At 68.2% G+C, this 22,316-nt stretch overlaps 1 protein-coding gene across 1 annotated transcript in view; it reads right to left on the reverse strand.

Moving 5' to 3' along the window:
* BAHCC1 (BAH domain and coiled-coil containing 1) overlaps positions 232–22,316 on the reverse strand; it is a 56,349-nt gene continuing 34,264 nt past the window's right edge. The window contains 27 exon segments of the mRNA XM_013989840.2: positions 232–2,509; positions 2,998–3,234; positions 3,624–4,801; positions 4,910–4,954; positions 4,957–5,085; positions 5,236–5,355; positions 6,070–6,178; positions 6,283–6,358; positions 6,477–6,591; positions 6,691–6,829; positions 6,931–7,038; positions 7,217–7,518; positions 7,609–7,791; positions 8,480–8,771; positions 9,247–9,367; positions 11,417–11,527; positions 12,031–12,167; positions 12,314–12,513; positions 16,382–16,498; positions 16,501–17,187; positions 18,202–18,532; positions 18,695–18,921; positions 19,096–19,254; positions 19,366–19,574; positions 19,807–19,915; positions 20,168–21,244; positions 21,247–21,891. Coding sequence (XP_013845294.2) covers positions 2,303–2,509; positions 2,998–3,234; positions 3,624–4,801; positions 4,910–4,954; positions 4,957–5,085; positions 5,236–5,355; positions 6,070–6,178; positions 6,283–6,358; positions 6,477–6,591; positions 6,691–6,829; positions 6,931–7,038; positions 7,217–7,518; positions 7,609–7,791; positions 8,480–8,771; positions 9,247–9,367; positions 11,417–11,527; positions 12,031–12,167; positions 12,314–12,513; positions 16,382–16,498; positions 16,501–17,187; positions 18,202–18,532; positions 18,695–18,921; positions 19,096–19,254; positions 19,366–19,574; positions 19,807–19,915; positions 20,168–21,244; positions 21,247–21,891 — 7,370 coding nt within the window. The 3' untranslated portion in view covers positions 232–2,302.

Raw genomic sequence — 22,316 nt, forward strand, 5'->3', positions numbered from 1 at the left:
AAGGAAGGGAGGCTCGTCCTGGAGGCTCACGAAGGCCAAAGCCACTGCAGGGCCTTTCTGGCTGCCCGGGCCCAGCGCCCGGGGGCTTCGCTTGGCTGCCTCGAGGGGAGGCCCGGCCCAGACACCCCAGTCTCCCGTCGGCTGAGACCCCGGCCTCTGGGGTCCCTGGGGAATCCCCGTGGGACACGCACACGCACACTGGGGTGCAGTTAGGGTTCCGGGACCACCGAAAACCTGTACAATCGGTCATAGATTTATTCTTGAGCAAGTTATCAATAAAAAATTTAATACCAAAGGCCTTTACATATAGAGTTTGCTGTTCATAAAACCTTTGTTTTTTTGTGTTTGTTTTTAGTGTTTACATTGAAAAAACTTCAACCACCCTCTTAGTTTACACATGTACAAGAGTCGTGCTTTCTGCCAGGTTTAACCACGGCTGGGGGGCCAGGCGGTCTGCACACACGCGGAGAGGCCAGGAGGAGGAAAGCAAAGGGCAGAATTCCGCGGAGGAGGGAAGAGGACCAGCCGGCGGCAGAGAACCCGGAAAAGGCAGCCTGTTCCTTGGCTCCCGCCTCGCGGCTGGGGTGATCGGAGCCCTGGGTGCTGCTTCCACGGCTGGGCGTCCCCGCGCACCTTGGCACCGGCTGCCTCTCCTCTGTGGAGTCTTTCTGCCTCCCCAGCGGAGAACCTTGGCCGCCGCCTCCGGGACGACCACCAGGAATGAAGTATTGCACTCGTGCTGAGACAAAGGCGAGAGCTGGGCTGGGAGAGGGAGCTGGGGTGCCGGGGTCGCCCCCCCACCCCGGGGCCCTGTCCTTCCTGTGGGGAGCGGCCAGGAGCCGGGGAGGGGCGGGTGGTTTCCTGGTTAGAAAAAAGAGGGGGCTGGGCAGCCAGCGACATCCCTTCCTTGCTGGGTACCTGGGCTGTGTCTGCGGGTCACACGAGAGCTCGTCCTAGGGAGCAGAGGCTAACTTGGGGTGCTCTCCTGGGGCTCCCAGTGGGCCCCGGGAGCCTCAGTGCGTGCTGGGGACGAGGGCTGTTGGGCCTTGGGTCTGGCTTGCCCTGCCTGTTCCTCTTGGCCTCAGGAGAAGTGAAGGGGGGACTAGCTCTCTGGGGTTTCTGGGGGGTGCTGGCAGTCTGGGACACCTGCCCGACAGCCAGGTCGCTGGGCAGAGGGGTGAACAGTCCCCCAGGGGTGCTCCCCGCATGCGAGGCTGGGCTGTGGGCAGGAGGAACACCGCTCTGTGCCCCAAGCGCCAGCCCGCCAGGCAGTCGGGTCCTGCCCGGCACGTCCGCACGAGCTGGCGGGGGCCACGTCCCTTCCTGCTCTGAGTGGAGGCCGGACCAGCGGGCCACTGACACGGACATCGAAAGAAACTGGGGACATTCAGGAAATAAAATCAAAACATCACTTCTTCATACGGAGAGTTTTAAAATAGTATTTGTTCATTTTGTTTCGTTTTAAACAGAGGTAAGATACATATGGCTGCCGTCACCCCTTCGGGCTGGGGCCCTGCTCCGGGGTCCCTGCTCTCCCCGCGGGGTCCTCACTGTCGGAGCTGCCCCTCACTGCCCTCTTCCCGGGAAATGAAGTATAAGGAAACGCGCGTGTGGCTCCCCCTGTTCGACAGTCCCCCCAAAAGATCGGCGGGTGCACCCCAGGGTCCTGTCCGCCCCCTCCTGTGCGCCCCCCACCCCAGCTGCCTCTGTCGTCACAGACGCCCCAGCTGGAACTCAGCTAGGCTGAGGAAAACAGTGCATTTTCAAAGAAAACCTCCTCCGAATGAAACAAAAGTCTCTAAACACACACACACACACACACACACACAGGCACCCACGCACGCATGCACGCACGCACCCACGCACAGCCTTGTCACGCGTGTGGGGAAAACAAAATCCTTTTCCACGTTTTTCCATAAAACTTCCCCGCAGAAATACAATATTTACAGAGAGAAATAAATAGACGACACACCTGATTTCTGCTTTCCCTGGTGGGAGACAGTGGGAGGTACTAGGGAAAATATGGCTTGGATTCTACGCGCTCGTGAACTGCCAGCGGGAGAGCGGCGAGGGCCGGCCGGTCCCCCGAGGGGCGCAGCGGACCCTCTGCCGCAGACGGGTGGGGCTGGGTTCGGACGCCCAGGAGCTCTCTCTCGTTCCAGGGAAAATCATAAAAAGCCTGGATCTTGCCTCGGTGGGTTTGCATATTGGCTCAGAGCCGCCCCCCACCGAGGGGCGGGTGGGCCCCCGCTTGCACCGGGCACCGCCTGGCCTCGGGTGGGCAGGCCAGTCCGGCCGGGGCTCAGCACAGGATGGGCACGCCGTCGGCCGTCACCAGGCGCCCAGTGGTGGGGTCGTAGGTCCCTGCCAGGTAGTAGAGGTCCCTCCGGTCCTGGTACTTGCGGCTCCGCGTCATCTGCTCGTACTGCTCGCGCCCCACGACCTGGCACTTGTGGGAGATGGTCTGCACGTCGTTCTCGTCCTCGTGGCAGGACTGGTACAGCGCATTCTGGGGGGTGGGGGTGGGGTGCTCGGGGTCGGGTCCGGCCTCAGCCGGCACCCGGCATGCCCCACCCTACGGGGCCCTTGGTTTTGGAAGGCTCCCTTGGCTACGCTTTCATTTGAACAGCGTGCCCAGGGGGTCTGTGCCCAGGTCCCCGGCGGGGCTGGCACAGTGGGAGAAACACTTGTTTCCGTACCGTCTGCAAACACGGTTCCCAAGGGACAGCGGGAAGGGTACGGGGGGCGCTTCTGTCTTGGGTGGGTTGACACAGGGAGGGAGGGACCGGAGGGCTCGGGGGTGGGGGCTGCCGAGGACCCGGCCTGTTTGGTGCTTCTCGCTGCCTTGGGTTGCAGACCCCCCACCCTTGGGTGAAACGGTCACCCACTTCCCGGAGAGCCACGGGGGCACGGCCAGGGAGGGACCTGGGGGGCGGGGTGTTCTTAGACTGCAGGTGCCTGCGGCTGCCGCACCCCGCGCCCTGCCCCCGGGCCCACCTTCCCGTCGCTGTGCCGCTTGCCCAGCCTGGTCTCCTCCGGGTGGTAGAACCACTTGACCTTCACCACCATGTTGCTGCCCCACGACTCCCACATGCTCTCGATGCGGCCGATGTAGGGCAGGTTGGGCCGCCCGGCCGACAGGAAGACGGCGCAGTCCCCGATGCGCAGCGTCTCCTTGCCCCGGACGATGGCCTTGTAGAACAACTTCCGGGCCTTCCCCTTCATGCCACGCCGCTGCGGAGACAGCCGGGGCCAGAGCGCGGTGAGGGCCCGGGGGCCTCGGGGACGGGGTGGGACGTGGGCGCTGGCTGCAGACGCAGGACGGGGCTGGCCCCGCCCGTTCCCCCCCACCCCCCATCCTGACAGCAAGACCGAAGGCCCGCGAACAAACACTGCATCTGGGAGCAGAGGGAGCAGGCTCGCGAGAGTCCACGGCGGCCTGGTTTCCAAGGACGAAACCGCGCCCAAATGCACGTCCAGCCACGAGGGTGGGGGCAGTGCAGCAGAGCCCCCGAGGCCCTCGCCATGCCCGAGGGCCGTTCAAGGGATGGGAACGGCGCTGGGCATGAGACCGCCAAGGAGGACCACGGCACGCGCCGTGGGGGCGCCCCGGGCCCGCCTACCTGTGTGGGGCTCCCCGACCACTTCCAGAGCTGCCGGGCAGGCAGGAAGGCTGAGATCTTTGGCCGGTTTTCCACGGAGGGCAGCCGCTGCCTCCGGGACAGCTCTTTGGCTTTGGAGAAGCTCAGGGCCTCCTTGCGCTTGAGCCTGGGTCTGCTGCCGCTGGGGCCCGCGCCCGCGCCCCCGCCGGCCACCGCCGTCCTGGACAGGAAGCAGCGCTGGGCGTGCGCGTGCGGGCCGCCCCCCTTGGAGCGCAGGGCCTCAGGCTGGGCCAGGAGGGCGGGCACGGGGTGGGTGAGGCAGGTCTGCAGCAGCAGGGCCGGGTCCTCCTCGTCCGAGCTGTAGGAGGAGCCCTCGTCATCCGAGGAGCAGAGGCTGGAGGTGGACAGGGAGCCGGAGGAGGAGGAGGTGGACGAGCCCGAGGAGGAGGAGGACACGGACAGGCGGGCGAGGAAGCCGGAGGGCACGCCGGGGGCCAGGCTGGGGCCGTCCTCCTCCTCGTCCGAGTAGGAGCTGTGGCAGTCGCTGTCGCAGGGCAGCGGGTACTCGGCCTGGCCCGCGAACTTGCGCAGTGCCAGTCCCATGGGCAGTGGGTGGACGGGCGCCCGCCCCTTCCTGTCCTTGCCCACGAGGACCGGGTGCCCGTAGCCAGGGCTGGGCAGGGGCCGCCCCGGCCTGGGCCCTGCGTCCTTGTCGCCTGCGTGCAGCGCCTTGCAGTTCTTGCTCTTGGGGGAGGTCACGCCCTCGTGGTCCAGTTTGACCAGAAACTCGCCGCCCACCCTCCGCCGCCCGCCCTTCTCAGCCTCTGCCCGCTCGGCCTTCTTGGCCCGCAGCAGCTTGTGGGCGCCCCCGGGCAGGCCGGGTCCAGCCCCACTGACGAAGGGCGTGTAGGAGCTGGCCAGGCTGCTGAAGGAGTCGGCGCGAAAGCCATTGCCAAACACCGGCGCGGCCACGCTGTGCACGGGGAACAGCGCCTCGCGGGCCCGCAGCTTCTTGGCGCTGCCGTTGAGCTGGAAGAGGTTTTGCAGCGAGCCAGGCCCCTTGCCGCCCGCTGCGGCCGCCTTCCGCTTGGTCTGCGCTACCGTGGACCAGCTCAGCAGCGGGCTGCCACGACGGCCCAGGAAGTGGTCCGAGGCCCCCGTGGGGGGCTTGGTGCTGGCGCCCAGGAGCTCCGCTTTGCCTGGGGAGGGGCCAGGTGGAGTCAGAGGCACCACCTGCCCGGCCCCTCCTGGGCCCCCCACCCCCGGGGGTGCTTCCCCAGCCGAGGTCCCGGCGGCCCAGGGAGTACCGGCTTTGTCTTTGCCGACGGATTTCTTCCCGGGAGGCTTCGAGGCTTCGGGCCGTCGTGCGCCTTGGGAGACAGGCTGGGGGCTGTGGTCTCACTGGGCGGGGGTGCCTCACAGGACGCCTTCTTGGTCCTCCGGCAGCTGCTGGACACCAGCAGGGCTGGCGAGGGCTCTGTGCCTGCGGAGCGGACCAGCGGCCTCAGCGCTGTGCCGCCAGGGGGACAGCCTCCCTCGCTCCTCTCCTTAAGAGACCCTCTGGACCCGGGGGGGGAGGCGCCCAGCCCAACTCCAGCCACAGCGGCTGACCCTGGAGGGCCCTGGGGCTCACACTGGATCTTGAAGTCCGGAGGCAGCAGTCGGATATTGGAGACGGCGATGTGGCCGGTGTCCCCGTCGTCAAACTCCACCACCACGGAGTCCAGGTCCTCCTCCTCGTCACTGGAGGCTCCTGGGGACAGGGCCCACCTGAGCACGCGGTCCTCCGCTCAGGCCCGCGGGCTTCGCCCCGGAGGCCGGGGCGGGAGGATGACAGGACGGGCTCCAGAGCGCCTGACAAATGACTCTGGGACATTCTGCTCCCTGATCACATTTGACCTTGAGCTGCCATGGCAGCCGTGAGCAGCTCGCCTCGCCTCCGCCTCCCGCAGCACGGCTGGAGCGGCAATATTACGGCCATCCATCACCCCCATCCCAGGGCACCCACACAGGGCGGGGGCCCCGACCTCCCCCGGTGCACACAGTGCGAAAACACATGTGGTGGCCCGAGGCCTCCTGCCTGCCGACCCATCAGACCGCAGGGTCCCCACATCCGGTGCCGGGGGTGGGGCAGAAGGATTCCCCCCCAGAGAGCTGTGCCCAGGTGACCAGTTCAAACCGCCAAGTGTGCGGCTCTGGGTCCCCCTCTCTGTTAGGCCTTCAGGACGGCCAGAGGAGCTCCCTGTCCCCTGCCCAGGTACCTCTCTCGCCTTTTCCTGGCGACCAGGGAGCTGACCTTATCATTTGCTCTGTCTGACCAGCTCTGCGCTCTGCGGGGGAAGCAGGGCCGGTGGGAGGTCCCCAGAGGGCCCGGAGGGGACCCTGCAGTCTGCAGCGTTCCCCGGGGGGAGGGGCCGCTGGCCTTGCGGGGTGGGGGGAGGGAGGTGGGGGCTTGAGGGGGGTTTACCTCGCACCACGTTGCCTGGATACAGGCAGCGGGACTTCTGGCTCCAGTAGGCGCAGACCCTCGTGCCGGGCGGGAGGTACCTGCTGGATTGCGGCCGGACGTCGAGCACCTGCAGAGACAGGAGGGGCGGCGGCCGTGAGAGGGCGGGGCTGGCCCGGGGGCGCCTGGGAGGGGCTTGTGCAGCCCCGCCCCCTCCCCGGGCGGCGCCCTCACCGCCTCCTGCAGCAGCTGCTCCAGCGAGTAGATCCTTTGCCGGTTGCCTCTCTCGCCCTCGATGACGATGCTGTAGCTGAGGGAGGGGGAGGGCAGGGAGCGTGTGTCGGGGCCCGCGGGTCCGTTTCCCCCCCCCCCGCGCGCGCCCTGCGCCGCCCTTCCCGGCCGCGGCCCGTCCCCTTCCCGGGCCTCACATGTCGGGGGGCTGCAGGGTCCTGACACTGCCCGCGTACAGCAGGCTGTCTTCCTTGGGGATGAGCACCGGCAGCCCGTCCTGCAGGTCCTCCTTGTGGATGGTGCACGAACGCGCTGGGGACACGCGGCGGGGGCGGGGGGTGAGCTCCGGGCCGGCCCGCCCCTGCCCGCCCGCCGCTGCCCCAGAGCGGAGCCTCCCGTCGCGCCGCTCACCCAGGGCAGCGCTCTGCTCGGCGCTCAGGGGGCCTCTGGCCTCCTCCTCGTCCTCCGAGAGGCTGCTGCTGTCCTCGAAGGCAAAGTCGTCCTCCACCGCGAAGCTCTCCAGCAGCCGGCTCACCGCCTGGCCCTTGCCCTGGGGGGCCAGAGGGGTCAGCTCCCTCGGGGTGGGGGGGGTGCGGGAGGGGTCAGGGTCGACTGGGCCCTGAGGTCGGGCCGGGGATGCTAGCTAGCTACCTGTTTGGCGCCGGCCTTGGCTTTCACCTTGCCCGCCTTCCTGCCTCTCCCCAGGATGGCCTTGGCGTTGCGGGGTGACAGGGCGATGGACAGGGCCCCGTTCTTCCGCTGCGGGAGGGGAGAGTCTGAGGTGAGGGTGGCACCAGCCTCCCTGCCCGCGGGCTGCCCAGGGTGCCACTCAGGCTGACCCGGAGTGACCCCGAACGTGAGTCCCAGGGTGTGACTCGGTGTGGCAAGCGGACAGGGGTGCCTGGCGCCCACCCTGCTGGGGCCCGCTGGCCCTCACCCGCAGCCCTGGCTGCAGCACCGTGCTCTTGCGGGTGGCCCTCTTGAGGCGCTCGCTGGCCAGCCTGCTGCCCTCCGCGTGGCAGGTGAAGGCCCGGGAGGGGCTGCCGAGGGTGTCCCTGCCGGGCGTGGCCCCCGGCTCTGCCCGCAGGCTGCCCTTGGCCTTGCTCTTGGTTTTCTTCTTGCCGGGCCCGCCTGGGGGCCTGTGCCCTGGGGCCCGCTCCAGCTTGCTGCCCACCTTGGCCTTCACCGTCCTCCGCTTGACCTTGACCTCACCCTCAGGGCTGGACAGGCGGCAGGCCCCTGTGGGAGGGAGGGAGGCGGTTGCAGGGGCCCGGCTGCCCGCGGGGCCCCCACCGGCCAGGCCTACCCCGGCCCCTCGCCCGTGGGTACCTAGCAAGCCCTGCCTCTCCTTCTTCTTCTTGGCCTTCTGGTTGGCCTCCATCTTGACCACGGAGGAGGGTGAGGGCCCCAGCACGGCCACGCGGGCCCCAGCGTGCAGCGCCAGCCCAGGCTCCTTCGGGGGTGCCTCTGCCTCCAACAGACCCTCACAATTGTCACTGTCCGAGCCGCTGCCTGGGGAGGAAGGCAGTCCAGGTGACTCCGTGCGGCGTGTGGCTCTGCTGGGGGCCGCGTGGAGGCGGCGCTGTCATCCCGGGGCTGCTCCGGGGCCGGCACCTGGGCCAGGTGCCCGGGCGCAGGGGTTTGGTCTGGCATGGGGGAGGGGCGGGCCTCTGGGGCCCTCCTCCTCTGCCTCGGTTTTCCTTCCTTATGCCCTGTGGGGTGCGCAGGGCTGGGGTCTGCTCCCCAGGGCAGCCCCTTCCCCCTTATCCTCCTGCCAGATGCCCGGCTGCTTCCTGCTTCCTCTTCCCTCCCTTTGTTCTTTCTCGGGAGAGCCCTGGGGCGGGGGGGGGGGGGTGGCAGGGAGGAAGCCTCTATTTTTCCAGGCTCCGGTTTCTGGAAATGTGCATTTGCTGGGGGCCAGATAACCCCACCGGGCCAGCCCGCCGGACACTGCAGGAAGGCGGGCTGGAGCAGGCAGGAGAGCTAAAAATAGCCCCAGGATGCATCCAGCAGCCTTTTCCTCCCTGTGGCCCCCCCATGTGGGAGTGGGGCCCAGAGAACTCCGCCCAGGCCAGCGAGGGGTTCTCCTTGGTCCGGCACTGCCCACGCGCCCCGACCGGGCTCCGGTGGCTGTCCTGGCCCCTGCCCACCCACTCCTCCAGCCCCAGCGGCCTTGGAGGTCCTGGCTCTGGTAACTTGCCTGCCTCGCGTGCCGTGGCCGCTGCTGGCTGGGCCGGGAACTTAGGCGTCTCCCTGCTGCCAACGCCACCGTCTGGTTGTGGGTGCCGGGCTGCCCCGGTCACCTTGGCGCTCTTGGCTCGAGACAGCTTCTTCCGGATGCGACCCCCTGGGGTGGCCTCTTTCCGTCTGAAGGGGCTGAGGCCCGCGGGCAGTCCCTTGGTCTTGACCTTTGGCTTCAGCTGGGCCACCTTGTGGGCCACTGCGGATGCCAGGTCACCCTGACTGCTGCTCTTCTTGCACCGAACTTTCTCCTGTGAACACGCAGGGGGAGGCTGCACTCACCGGGGGTCCCCGCTCTGGGCCACCGCCTTCGGCCTTCAGCCGCCTCCACCAGAGCTGGGCTTGGGAGGTGGCACCTGCCCGGCCTTGCCCTCCAAAGGGGCTGAGCGGGAGCCTGGCTCCGGGGCACAGGGCCTGCCCACGGCAACCTTCACTTGAGCCTGTCCTGTCCCCCACTTCACAGCCTCCCCAGACGGCCCAGCCAGCTCCGGCTCGGGGGAGGGAGACCTAAGACCCAACCAAGAGTCTGTGTGGGTCCTGGACAGGCCCAGCCTCCTGCTCTGACACAAAGTGACAACAGACTCAGACCCACCTCTCCCCTGTCCCTCCCAGGAGCCCAGGATGGAGGCGGGGCGGGGAGGGGTGGGGTGTCCGCGGCCTGCTGCCTGTCCTGTCCGTCTGCCACCCTGCACCAGGGCCTGAGGGCCAGGCTGCAGTGGGACTCACCGCAGAGGCGGGCTGCAGGCCCACGTAGGCGCCCTTCTCCAGCCGGCCTCGCTTCTTTGATGGCTCGTCATCGCCGCCCCGCAGCTCGGCGCACAGCAGGCTGAGGCTGGACCGCACTGCCCTGGGAGCATGGGGGTAGGTGGGCACGGGCCAGACGCAGGCGCCCTTGGCGCCCGGGCCTTGTCCCCCTAATAGCCCTTGTGATGGCGGCCAGGGGTCTGGGAGGGTAGGGCAGCTGCACATCTGGAAGACCCATGTGCCGCCCCGAGGGCCCCCGCTTCTGTCCCGGCCAGGCTCCTCCGAGCAGGCAGAGCCAGTGCTGGGCCCCCACGCACCCGCTGCCCTGCCAGCCCCCTCTGCCCACTGCCTGGGAAGAGGCAGCCCGGTGCTCAGGAGCCAGGGCTCTGCAGCCAGCTGAGCAACTGAGTGGCCTGGGCGGTGGCCTCAGTCTTTCTGCTTGGAAAACGGGGGTGCTCTTAATGGTGCCCCTCTGCTAGGCTGGCCTTTAGGGGAGCAAGGGCCAGTGGCTGCAGCAGTTTGGAGCAAAGAGGGCGTCGGGAGACGCTCCTGGGAACGGGGTCCACCCCCAGCATCTCTGCCGCTGCCTGGGAGAGAATGAGGGGAACGGTGGCCAGAGAAACTCGTGCCTAGGCTCTGCCTTCCAGCCCCCAGGGACCCCTGCTGCTGGGCCCAGACCTCCCCCAGGGCCCTGTCCTCTGCCCTCATGGGAGGGACTCTGTACCCATCACCCAGCTCATAGACGGGGCCACGAAGCTGCTGACTCTGAGCGGGTTCCCTGTGCCCGGCGGTGTGAGGCTGCAAGCGTGGCTGGGGGGCTGGGCCTCTCACCTGCCCCCTCCTCACCCACACAGCGCGGATGGAAACGAGTCCCAGGTGGAGGCTGAGCGCTCTGGCCTTGAAGGGCCGGACCGTACATTTTACCTTCCTGCCCAGAGAGGGCTGGTGGGAAGCCGGCCTGCAGCCATGCTTGGCCTGCAGGCCTCAGCCCTCCCGCTTGCTGCTGGACTGGGGTCCAGCCGTCGGCAGCCTCCGTGGGGTGGGGGCCCCGCGGCGGGATGAAGAGTGAGGTGGAGCCTGAGGTGGGGAGAGGGTGCCACGACCCTTGGGAAGAAAGGGCCCCGGGCTCGGTTTCCTTCCCGGCCCAGCCAGGGAGAACACGGCCACGATGCAAACACCAGGGCCCAGCTTCCGGGCTTGGGGGGGGCTTGGTACCAGGCAGGTTTGAGAGAAGCATGGGGCAGTCTTGCCAGGGGCTCCCCAACAGGACCCCTGGACGGGCCCTGACCTCAGCCAGCAGCCCTCACCGTGCTGGCTGGTCCTCAAAGGGAGCCCCCTGGAGCTCCTGCCCTGTGGTACCTGGGCAGGGCGGAGGGACAGCCCAGGGAGGACCCCCCCCCGCCCCCCCCGCCATATGGCCTATCCCCTCCCCCGCCCGCAGGCGCGACGCGCTCCCCTCCCTGTAACCTTCTCCGCATTTGCTAATGTTTTGTGACATAAAGCCCTGAGATTAATTTTTTGCCTCTGTCTTAATTGAAGGAACCATTTAGTGCCGATTTAACTATTATTACCAAATCATCAGGATTGATGCAGTGCACACATGCCGCGCCAATCGTGTTTGGAGAAGCTCGAGGATTTATGCAAATGGGCCTGCCGGGAGAGGCAATTTGTAGCCGAGAAGGACAATTACACCAGGCCCGGGAGTGCGCCGACGACGGCGCCGGGCGGGTAATGGATAATAACCGCGGGCCGGCAGCCGTGAGCCGCACCGCAGCGTGACCAACGACTCTATACGGTGCAGATAAAGAGGCTTTTACGCAACGCCGCCTCGCACTCGAGGGGCCGGGAGGAGGCCGAGCAGGGGGGAGGCCCCGGCCCCGGCCAGGTGTGCGGAGCTGGTGTGGCCACGCTCCAGGCCCGGGGCCAGGGCCGGTCCACACTGAGCTCGGGCCCCCCGGGAGCTCACCCGCTCACCAGTGCTGGTCCTGGGGCGGGGGAGTGCTGGGTCTTTAGGAGAAGCTGTGAGGGGGGCCCGCCCAGCAGCCTGGCCCTCACTGCCCGGGCCTCGACGGCACCTGGGCCAGCCCAGCCCCGCCGCGTGACCCCCAGCCCCAGGCACCCCGTGGGGGCCTCCACACCACCCCGGACTCACTTGACTTTCTTGCCGTCGCCGGGGCGCAGGGCAGGCAGCAAGCTGGAGTACTTCCGCTTCCTTGGCCGGCCGGGCCCCCGCCTGGCGGGGCTCCGCGAGCTCTCATCTCTCCTGGGAGCCACGGGAGGGGTGGTCAGAAGTGGACACCCGGCCCGGCTCCCTGATAGGGGTCCAGCAGAGGGCACTGCCCTCGGGGGCTGTGGTGGGGGGGGCAGACCCTCCCAAGACTTGGCCTGGCCCCACCACCCCCAGCCCTGCGTCTCAGCTCCAGCGCACAGCAGTCAGGGGAGCTCCCACCTCTGCCACCGCAACTTTAGGGCTTCCTTTTGCTCCTCAAACCGCCACTCCTGCCCTGGCCGCCCAGTCCCCTCACCCTTGGCCCCACTACCCCCGAGAACCCCCCCCCTTAATGCCTCTGCTGGGTGAACGCCTCATCCTCCCGCCGCCTCTGGGGCCTCCCAGACCCCCGCTCAGCCCAGCACTTGCAGGTTGATCCCTGCCCCTGAGGTGGTGGCCCAGGGCTGGGCTGTGCCCCCCGAGCCCCAGGGCCTGAAGCCAGGGCGTCTCCCCAGCCGCGCCCCAACCCTCCCACCCTCTGCCAGCCTGGGCCATACTCATGGTCATGCCTGCGCTGCAGCCGTGCCAGCTCCCGCTGCTTCTCCTTGTAGCGCCTCTGCAGCTCCGCCAACTGGACACGCATCTCCACCTCCTGTGTGTCCAGCCGGTCAATGGCAGCCTTCAGTGGGCACACCTAGGGGCAAGGGGCACGGTGGCCTGTGAGCCCAGGCGGGGCCCAGGAGGAGGCAGGTGGGTGGCCGCCCACACACCAGGAGCCCCCCCCCGCCCCGCCCCAGGTCGTGACACTGGGCGATGGGGCGGCCAGGGCTCCCCACTCACAGGCTTGGTCTTGGGGGCCCAGCTGTCCTTGCGCTGCAGGATCTGCATGCGGGGGGTGAGCGCGGGCGCCCTGCAGGGGTCGGCGGCGGGGGGCTGGCTCGAGGAGGCGGGGCTGTCCAGGCCAGCGGCCTCCACCAGGGACCAGGCTGAGGCCAGCGTGGCGAGGCGCTGCAGGTTGAAGGCCAGCACGTCCTCCTCCTCTGCGGGGGACACGAGGGTCAGTGTGTCTGCAGCGGGGAGGCCACACGCTGCGCCTCGCAGAGGCTCCCGACACCAGCCTGCTCGCAGACGCAGGCTGAGACTAGGGAGAGGCTGCAGGTGTCGCCCTCGGCTCCCGCGAGCCGGCCCCGTTGGGGGGCCCCCGCCCTCGGGACGGTGCCCAGACCGTTTCCTTAAGGCATGCGGCCTGTTACGCTTCTAACAGAGACGGCCCTGCGTGTCTGTCCTCTTCCAAATGCGTGAAAACCAGAGTGTCACAGCCCCAACGGGAGCGGGGCTGGCGCAGCACGGGGTGGCGGCGGAGCCAGCGGAGGGCAGCATCCGTCGGGGGAAAGGCTTGGGACCCAGCGCAACCCCCCGGGGAGGGGCTGGGGGCAGAGGTGGGGGTCAGCACGCACCCGCGGCTGATCCCACGAGAGACTGCAGCGGGGGAGGGGAGCCAGCCGGGATGAGCCCTGAGGGGTTGGACAGGGTGCCGAGTGCCGAGGCGTCGGCGGGCAGTTGTGATTTCCAGAACATACGGCCAGCTCTGCCCTCTGCGAGGACCTGGGAGCAGCAGCACCCCGGTAGCAATGGGCACACTCAGCCCCCCAAATCTGGCTTCTAATATCTTTAAGGCAAGGAATCGGGTTTCTTTTTTCTTTTTTTTTTTGGTCTTTTTCCAGGGCTGCACCCACGGCCCCGGAGATTCCCAGGCTAGGGGTCTAATTGGAGCTGTAGCCGCCAGCCTACACCACAGCCACAGCCATGTGGGATCCGAGCTGTGTCTGTGACCCACACCACCGCTCATGGCAACGCCGGACCTTTAACCCACTGAGCGAGGCCAGGGATTGAACCTCAGCCCCATGGTTCCTAGTCAGATTTGTTAACCACTGAGCCATGATGGGAACTCCTGGGTTTCTTGAAGAAATGGATGATTCCGGGGGTGGGGGCGAGAAGGTTCAAAACACAGGCAGAGCTCAGAGAATGACGGGACAGTCAGCTCGCACACGAGGCAGCTGAAGGGACCAAACCTCAGCCAATGCAATCACTAAATTGAATAGTGACAGTGACAGATTTGAAATAATTGAAGGGACTAGAAACCCACAAGTCACAATGATATAAAGGAAGGAATCCACTGTTTGAAGAGGGATGGGGGGTTATCACACCATTTCGAAGTCCCGCCCAACTGCAAAAGGGGGGCCAGCCCAGGTACTGCCTCGATGCGTCAGGGTGACCTGCGCTCAGTCACGGGACAGAGCGCAGGTGGATGTGGGGACCGAGCCTCTGGATGCAGTGCTGGGTCACGGCCAGAGTGGGGTGCCGCATCACGGTGCCCTGGAAGCGGGGGAGGGGCCAAGGGGGGCTTCCCCCTCCCCAGTCCCAGCTGGGGCAAGCCCCCATTTCAGCTGTAAGTTCCACAGAGTGTCTCCGTTGCTTGGGGTCGCTGTGACTGCTGGGAAGCCCCTCTGTTCCTCCCTGCCCCCCACTCCATCCTCCTGACCCCCCTTGACTCCGCAGGCGAAGCCCACCGAGACAGCAGTCTGAAGGTGGACTCTGGGGGGACAGTGGGCTCAGGGACATAGGGGTGGGGTTGGGCTCTTCTCTGGGCTCCAAAAGACACCCTGTCTTGCTCTCTGGCTCAGGGGGCCGTGGGCGCAGACAACAAGCACCCTCCAAGCCTTGGAGAGATCTCTAACCCCTGTGCCGGGAGAGGCGCAGAGCTGGGCTGCCCAGGCAGGTTGGGGGCTCCGAGGCACAGGGAAGAGCCGGGCTCGGATTCCCCGATCAGCCAGGTCTGTGGAGGCTGCAGGGCTGGGAGGCGTAGAGGCACAGGTGTGTGTGGGGGGGTCTGTGGGCGCGGTGGGATCTTGATTCGGCTTATTAACCTGGGTTCAGGGTCACTTAGGAAAGAAGGGCAGCCACAATCCAGAAGGGACAGGGCCCGGGCTTTCTAAAATTCCCAGGTGAATGCAAGCCCCGTGGGTACCACGCCCCTGGGCGGCCCTTCCCAATGCCCAGGGGGCATTCTGGGTGCTCAGGGATGGGCCCCTGCAGGCAGGCCCCACCACCTGAGCCAGACAGCACAAGTGTCCAACTCCACCTGCCCCAGGCTCCACCTGGGTTCTGAATCCTGCCCCCTGGGATGGAGGGCTGGGGGCTGGGCAGCCCACCCACCGAGCTCCCTCCCTGGACCTGAGCCCAGGTGGGGGAAAAGCAGCCTCCTGTGGCCAAGTCCTACTGGTGGGGGCTGCGAGGGCTCTGGACACCCACGTTAGTGAGGGTGGGGCCCGAGCCCCAGCTCCACACGGCCCAGCTGTGCGAGCCGGGGGCCACGCTGCCTTCCTGAATCAGGGGACCTCCGCACCCCACTTCCCAGGGGCCCCTACCTGGCCTTTCTGCCCGCGGGGAGGAGCGGGGGACCTCAGGGGTCTCCTCTGGGATCTGTACCCCTCCCTCTCTGCTCTGCGACCCAGCCTGTCCCCAGGCTGTCCCCTGCCTTCTCCCTCTGCAAGTCCTGCTGCTTGCTCGGAAAACAGGCTCCCTTCCTAATTAATTTCAGGCAAAGCAGTCACCACGCTGGTAGCAAAGAGCTCTGAGAGGCTGTGCCCACCAATTAACTAGGACAGAGAGAGGGTGGGGCTGGGAGGCCCAGAAGGGGAGGGTGGAGGGAGGCCCAGCGGTGGCAGCAGGGCCTGGCCGGAGCCCGCAGCTGCAACGCCCACAACGGGACACACGTGGTCTCTACCCGCGCGTCCATTCAGTGCATGGGCACGGGTCCAGCAGGCACTCACACGCACAGACCAGGCGGCCACACACACAGGGCCCGGCGTCTGCCCAGCGCGCCCTCACGCCAGCCGCAGACACCGTGGGTCTGGGCAGCACAGGGCCTGCCCGGGACACCCCCTCCTCACCCTACAGCTCCGAGCGCTAGGCCCACCTCCCGGGGGGCCTGCCCTGCAAGGGCTCCGGGCTTCCTCCCCTCGGCACAGCGGTGGCCCCTTCGGTCAGATGGGAATGGAGGGACACAGAGGCCCTGGGGGACGTTAACTTTACAAGGACTTGGCTTATCTTCACGCGGCACAAGCGGCGCTGGCGGCTGGCCGTGGGCAGTGGGGGGCTTCACGCTATGGCAAGCGAGAGGGCCAGCCGAGGGGTTTGCTGGGCTCTTTCTATAAACGCCATGGCAGCACGATGCCTGGCAGGGGTGCCCCCGAGGGGACTCTGGCAGGGAGAGCCCAGTGGGCTCCCCACGGGCAGAGTGGAGGTGAAGAGGCCTGGGCCCGGGCTCTGGCAGCACCAGCCCTGCGTCGGCACGGGGCCTCTGGGCAGAGCGGGGGGCACACAGGAGCACCTGGCCCCGCGGGTCGGCCCCGAACCTGGAGAGGTGGAGGGACGTGGGTGTGCCACCTCCCTGGGGTCCGGGGAGCGAGGGCCACCGTGCCCCCAGCTGGTCCCCCTGCAGGCTCTGGCCCGGGACCGGGGAACCTGCGTGCTAGACGCTTGCTGAGAGCGCCGTCCTTCCTACCCTTTCCCGGCTGCACCGCCGGCCCAGTCCCCCGTGGGCCTTGGCATCCTCCGCGTAAACCGGTGACAACCCTGAGCGCCGAGGGCATCGGGAATACCCACAGCAACAGGAGTGGTGCCACCTCCTGCCGCCACCGTCAGGTGCGCATGAGGCCCGGCCCTCACGGCCCAACCTGCAGCCAGGGCTGTGGGTGACACGGTGTGGGCACCCCTGCCTCCGGTTTCCTGACAGGGGCCATACTGCGGGGACAACCGAGCAGGGCTGAAGGCCCCAGGCTGGCTGGCGCACCCTGAGCCTGTGCCCAAGGGTCCAGCTCCCGCGGCCGGAGGGCTGGGGCTCACCTTGCAGGGCCGGCTCCATCCGCTGCTGCTGCGTCTCCAGGTCAGCCAGCTCGCTGAGCAGGGCGATTCCATGAATCCCTGAGCTACGGGGTGGGGGTGCTGTGCTGGGTGGCCCAGGGACGGCGGGGGCTGAGGGTCCAGGGGGCCAACGCCAGGCAAGTCCCCCAGGTCAATGGTGGCTGCCACCAGGGCATCCAGACCAGTGGGCAGTTGGCTGCCGTGAGGAGTCGACCCCCAGGCCTCCTCCTCCTCCTCCTCCAGCCCAGCCTTCGCCTGGGCCTCGGCCTCCACCTCAGGCTGCCCGGGCTCAGCCTGCCCCAGGGCATCCAGGCTCCCCGCCTGCTGCTCCCCGGCCTGGGGGCCGCTCCCCAACGGGGGCCCTTGCTCTCCCTCCTCCCCCCTCTCCTCCGTGGTCCTCTCCTCACGGGCCCCTCCCTGAGTAGAATCAGCCTGGCCAGTGGTCTCCGGGCCCCCTCCCTCGAGGAGGGCCCCGCACTGCAGTTCTCGCAGCCCCTCCAGCGGGCTGGGGTCTGCTGCCTTCCCCAGGGGTCCCCGCTCAGCAGGGTGGGGGGTGGCGGCAAGGTCCTGGGGGGGCTCCCTTGGCCCCGAGGGCAGCCCGGGCTCCTCCAGGTTCTGGGGGCTGTGTGGGTGCAGCTCCCGGGGTGGGAACGTCCTGGCCAGCTCAGGCTGGGCCCCCGGGGGAGCGGCTTGCATAGTTTCGGGGTCCGAGAGGTCAGAGGAGTGCACGTCGGGGGGCAGGGAGAAGCCCGGGCCGGCCGCGGGGCAGGTGTATCCGGGAGGCAGGTCTGCAGAAGAGAGAGACACGGTCAGAAGGGAGTGGCCGGGGCCAGAGCGGCCGCCGAAGTCTCAGACCCCCGCACCTGGGAGGGGCGTCCCCAGGTAACACTCTGCCCGTGGAACGTGGGGCAGGAACAAACACGGTATGTTGAGGGGGCAGAAGGGGAGCATAGGGTACAGGAGGGGAGGCCCCCAGCGCCAGGGACCGTAGGTGCCCCCTCCCTGGCCAGGACAGCCATGAGCTCCCTGGCTCTTGCCACAGCCTCGGGGGTCTCTGGGGGCCATCTCTGGCCTGTGTGGTGTGGCTAACCAGAAAAGGGGGGGTTAAAACAAGATACTTGAATCAGGGCTTCCCCTGAACCAGAACGAGCTGGCAGCCTGCTGGAGGCATTACGCCCCATTAACTACAATTTAAAAAAAAAAGGCAAAAAACTCTAAAATACACACACACACACACACAACTCCACAACCTCCGCTGGCTCCGTCTCCTTATTGTGGAACTGGGACGGATTTTATATCTCGCCACGCAGGCTTCCAGGGTAAACGCTCAGCCTAATTCAGAGAGAATCAAATAGCTGCAGGGAGCCGGTGGGCGGCTGCAGAGCCCGAGGCCGGCCTGGAGCGGCCGCCTCTCCTTGCCCTGGGCCAAGCGGGGGCATCCTGAGCCCTGAGGGCAGGGATGAGCTCCCCAGCTGTGCGGCTGGCACTGTCCCCGGCAGGCCAGGTGCTTTCTCAGCGCCCGCTGCCGGGCCTGATCTTCCTCGTGAAGGACCTTCCAGCGGCGGGGACCCTGAGGGCCTCCCCGAGGGTCCCCCAGAAGGATTGTGGAGAAGGAAGACGAGAAACAGCAGGGGGACAGGCACCCTTGCCCTGAGCCCTACCTGGGGGACCAGGCAGGTGGGGGCACCCCTGCAGCCAGGCAGCCCCAACCCCATTCAGCTCTGCCCACGAGGCGGGTGACCGCCTTAGAGCGGGGGTCGGGGCGGGGGAGGCAAGGCCAGCGCAGCGCTGCCCGCTCTGACCTGGTTCCAGCGTGCTGAGGTTGGCTCCGGGCCGCTGGCCCTCCCCACGCTTGTCCTCGGTGCTGGGAAGCTTGGAGCCTGAGCCGGGGCTGCCAGAGGGGCAGACAGATAAAGTGCACGGGGCGCCGGGATGCGGCGGTGGCGTAGGGCAGCTGGCGGGGGGCTTCGGGACCGGAGAGTGGCAGCAGGGTGACAGCTTGGCAGGGCCTGTGGTGGCGGGGGAGGGGGTGCCCTTGGCCGTGGGGGTTAAGGCAACTGGCTTGTGGGTGGACTTCAGGGCCTTCTCCTGGGGGGGCTCCTCCGGCTCCAGGTGGTGGTCCTCCGGCTTCTGCTGTTGGGGGGGGAGAGGCTCAGCCCGGTTGGGCCCCCGCTCAGGGCATCAGCACCAGTGGTGGGGCGGGCACTGGGGAACTCCTGGGCCAGGCAGGGTGCGGCAGAGGGGGACCCAGGGGTGCCCTGGGTCCTGGCTGGGTGTGGCCAAGGGGGCGGGTACCTGGAACGGGGGGGCCCGCTGCAGCTCCAGGGCCTGGCTGGCCCGTTGCTGCTGCTGCTGCTGCTGCTGCTGCTGCTGCTGCTGCTGCTGCAGGGCGTAGAGCTCCTGCTGCCGCAGGAACTGGGACCGTGAGTAGACGGGGAGCTGGCCTGGGTGCTGCATGTGGGAGGCAGGGCCCCGGCCCCCATACATGGGGGGCCACAGCGAAGCCTGGTCCATAACGTCAGCTGTGGGCAGGGCCAGAGGAGCGGTCGGCCCCAGTGAGGACGGGGCCCCGGCTGGCCCCTCCAGCCCTCACCTCTTGCTTATCGGCCTTACACCTGCCTCCCGGGCCCAGGCCCCTGCCCGGACGCACTTCTGACACCCCCACAGGCAAACGGCCTGGCCCGGAAGGCCCTTACCAAGCGCGTGGGGGGCGGTGTGGGGCGCGGGCTCGGAGGGCAGGATGACCAGCTGAGCGGGGGCGTCCTGGGAGAGGGGGAAGACGGGGGGCATGGAGCCAGGCACGGACGCGGGGAAGCCGGGGGGCAGGTTCTGGTGCAGGGCGGGGTGCCCAAGGCCTGGGGACAGAGCGCTGAGGTCAGGCCGCGTGGAGCGGGAGGCGGGCCTCAGGTGGAGGGCTGTGAGCCCCAGGCTGGCACTGCCCACCACGCCCCCGCCGGAGCACTGACCGTAGGAATGGCCCCCCATCCACAGGGAGGGGCTTCGGGTGCGGGGCAGCCAGGGGGGGTGGGCCGGGTGGGGGTGGGGGGCCGGCTCCCCGCCCAGCTGGCCGCTCGGCAGGGAGGAGCCCCCGGCGATCATGAGGTGGGGGGCCAGGTCTCCAGGGCAGCCGCCCGACGGGTGGATCCGGGCGAACTCCACGAGGTCCTTGTTGTCCCTAAATATCACGGGGGGGGGCTCAGCACAGCTGCCCCCACGGCCCGCCCCACCCCACCCCGCCCCGCAGGGTCCCGCTCAGGTGGGCCTCATCGTCGGAGGAGGGTTGGCAGAGCCCCTCCGATGTGGGCCAAACCCAGGCAAAGCCTGGCGGGGGCGCACCCCAGGCCCAAGGCCGGTCCCCAAACCTGCCATCGTGGCCCCCCTGCCCCCGGCTGCAGCCTGGTTCTTACTGCAGCAGCAGCTCGCGGCCCGTGAGCCCCAGGCGGTCTTCGCACAGGCGCACCCTCTCCTCCTCAGCCTCCAGGTCCAGGCCGTGGGTGGCGCGAGGCCCACCGCCGGCTGCAAGGGTTGGAGACAGCAGAAAGGGTGAGAGCTGGGGTGGCCGGGGAGCCAGCGGCCGAGCCGGCAGGAAGCCCACTTGGAGCCAGGGAGCGGGCCGGGGAAGAGGCAGGCGGGTCAGCCCCGCGAGGGCCTGCGGACGTGGGACGTGGTGGGCGCGAAAGCCCGGGCCCAGCCTGGGAGCCTCGGGTGGGTGGATGAGGGCTGGTCCGCAACCCTCCCCAGGCCTCCCCCTCGGTGGAGGGGCCGTACCTTTGAAGGCGGGGGCTGCCCGGCCCTGCCGCCCTGGGTTGCCACCGTAGGCCATCTCCGACCGGCTCACCGTGTCCTTCTGCCGGGCCAAGGCCACCGCGATGCCCACGGGCGGCTGCCTCACCTCCACGTCGCCGTGCGGAGCGTCGTGCTCCCGGCTCCGGGCACAGTCGGGCCTCTCCACCTCCCCGGGGGCCTGGCCCGGGCCCTTGGGGGCCGGGAACTTCCCATCCTGCTGGGCGCAGCTGGCCTTCAGCCCCCCTAGACCCACGAAGGGCGCCTTCTGGCCGACCACCAGCGCTTGGTTGCTGTATTTAAGCAGGTTCTTCATGGCCGAGACCTCGTCGGGCGGGGCAGGCAGGTCCTGCGGCAGGAGGGCGGCCTGCTGCAAGGTGCCGCCGAAGGGGTCCAGGTAGGCACCTGTCTTGCGCTCCTCGCCGATGGCCATGGCGGCGCCCTGGCCCGACTGGACGCTCCACGGGGGTGGGGGCGGCCCGCCGTAGCCCAGAGACGCCAGCTCCAGAGACTTGTGCTTGGCCTCAGCCCCACCGCCCCCCAGCTCCACCTCGGGGGCCACCAAGTGCTGCTGATGCCGGATGCGAGCCACCTTCTGGGCCCCGGGGGGAGCCACGGGGGCCTCCTTGCTCGCGGTCTTGTCTGAAGTGACCTTGCCGCCCAGAGGGTCCTGGTGACCTGGCCGGGCACAGTCCTGCGAGGGGGCGGGCAACTCAAAGTAGCCGCTTTTGTCCAGACCTCCTTTGGGGAGCCCGGGGAACGGGGCCTCGGGGCCTGCGCTGTCCAGGTACTCCAGGCCCTTCAGCCGGGGGTTGAGGGCCGCCGCGAAGCTCCCGGGCCGCCGCTCGCCCTTGCCCTCGGCCTTCAGGTGGCCGTAGGAGACCCCGTAAGGCGCAGCGTGGTCCGGGGCCACAGCCCCGTCCAGGCGCCGGTCTTTGTCCTCCGCCGCCACAGCACAGGCCTCGGCCGCCTGGAAGGGGCGGCCCTTGTCGGCCAGGTGTCCCACGGAAGGCACGAAGGTGGGCCCGCTGGCCTTCAGGTCCCGGGGGACTTTGTCCTGCAGGGGCAGAGCCCCTCGGGGCCCCCATGCAGCTGCAGGCAGGAGAAGGAGCCTGCAGCTGTGCTAAGCGGTGGGGGCGGCCCGGCGGGCAGGCCGGATGGCACGGTGTAGGACACAGCGTGGTGCAGCATCTGCCTCCGCTCCAGGCACTCGCTGAAGGCTGGCCCGGGCTCCACAGGGCCCGCCGCCTCCTTGGCGCAGCGTCCGGAGGCTGGCATGCCCCCGCCGGGCCGCCCCAGCACGCCCCCCGCGCAGCTGGCCAGCTCGCCGTCGAGCACCTTGGTGTTGAGAAGGCAAGCGGCCAGGTGCTTCGGGCGGGCCTCGCAGGCGCCCCGGGCCACGCCGCCCTCCTTGCAGTGCGCGTCCCCGGGCACGGGAAGCACCAGCTTGTGCCGCCCCCTGCCGTCCTCCTCCACGGCCGCCGCTGCCGCCAGCCGCTCCTTGCCCTCGGCTGCCTTGCCGGCTTTCTCTTTGCCCACGAGGAAGCGGTCGAATTCCTTGGTGCCCTTCTGCAGGTGGCTGGCCTCGCCCCGGTCGCGGCTGCACGAGCCGATGGGGTGGCCGGGGGCAGCCCGGGCCACACCGGGGAAGTTGTGGTTGGCGGGCAGAAGCGTGGGCTGGGGGGGCAGGTTGCGCAGGTAGAAGTTATCTGCGAGCCAAGAGAGCTGAGGTCAACGGGACGCCTGGGGCAGAGGCAGGAGGGCTTGGTGCCCCCAAACCCTGCTCCAGGTGCCTCAATGGGCCGCCAGCTGGCACCGACCCAGCCCAGCGGTAATAAGGAACACTTAAAACTGTGAAACACAGGAATTCCCGTTATGGTGCAGTGGAAACAAATCCGACTAGTAACCATGAGGACACGGGTTCGATCCCTGGCCTCGCTCAGTGGGTTAAGGATCCGGCGTTGCCGGGAGCTGTGGTGTAGGTTTAGACACGGCTCGGATCCTGCATTGCTGTGGCTGTGGTGTAGGCCAGCGGCTACAGCTCTGATTCAACCCCTAGCCTGGGAACCTCCATATGCCGCAGGTGCGGCCCTAAGAAGACAAACCAAAACCAAAACCAAAACCAAAACCAAAA

This window comes from Sus scrofa, chromosome 12 (assembly GCF_000003025.6).
Source record: "Sus scrofa isolate TJ Tabasco breed Duroc chromosome 12, Sscrofa11.1, whole genome shotgun sequence".
Lineage (NCBI taxonomy): Eukaryota > Metazoa > Chordata > Mammalia > Artiodactyla > Suidae > Sus > Sus scrofa.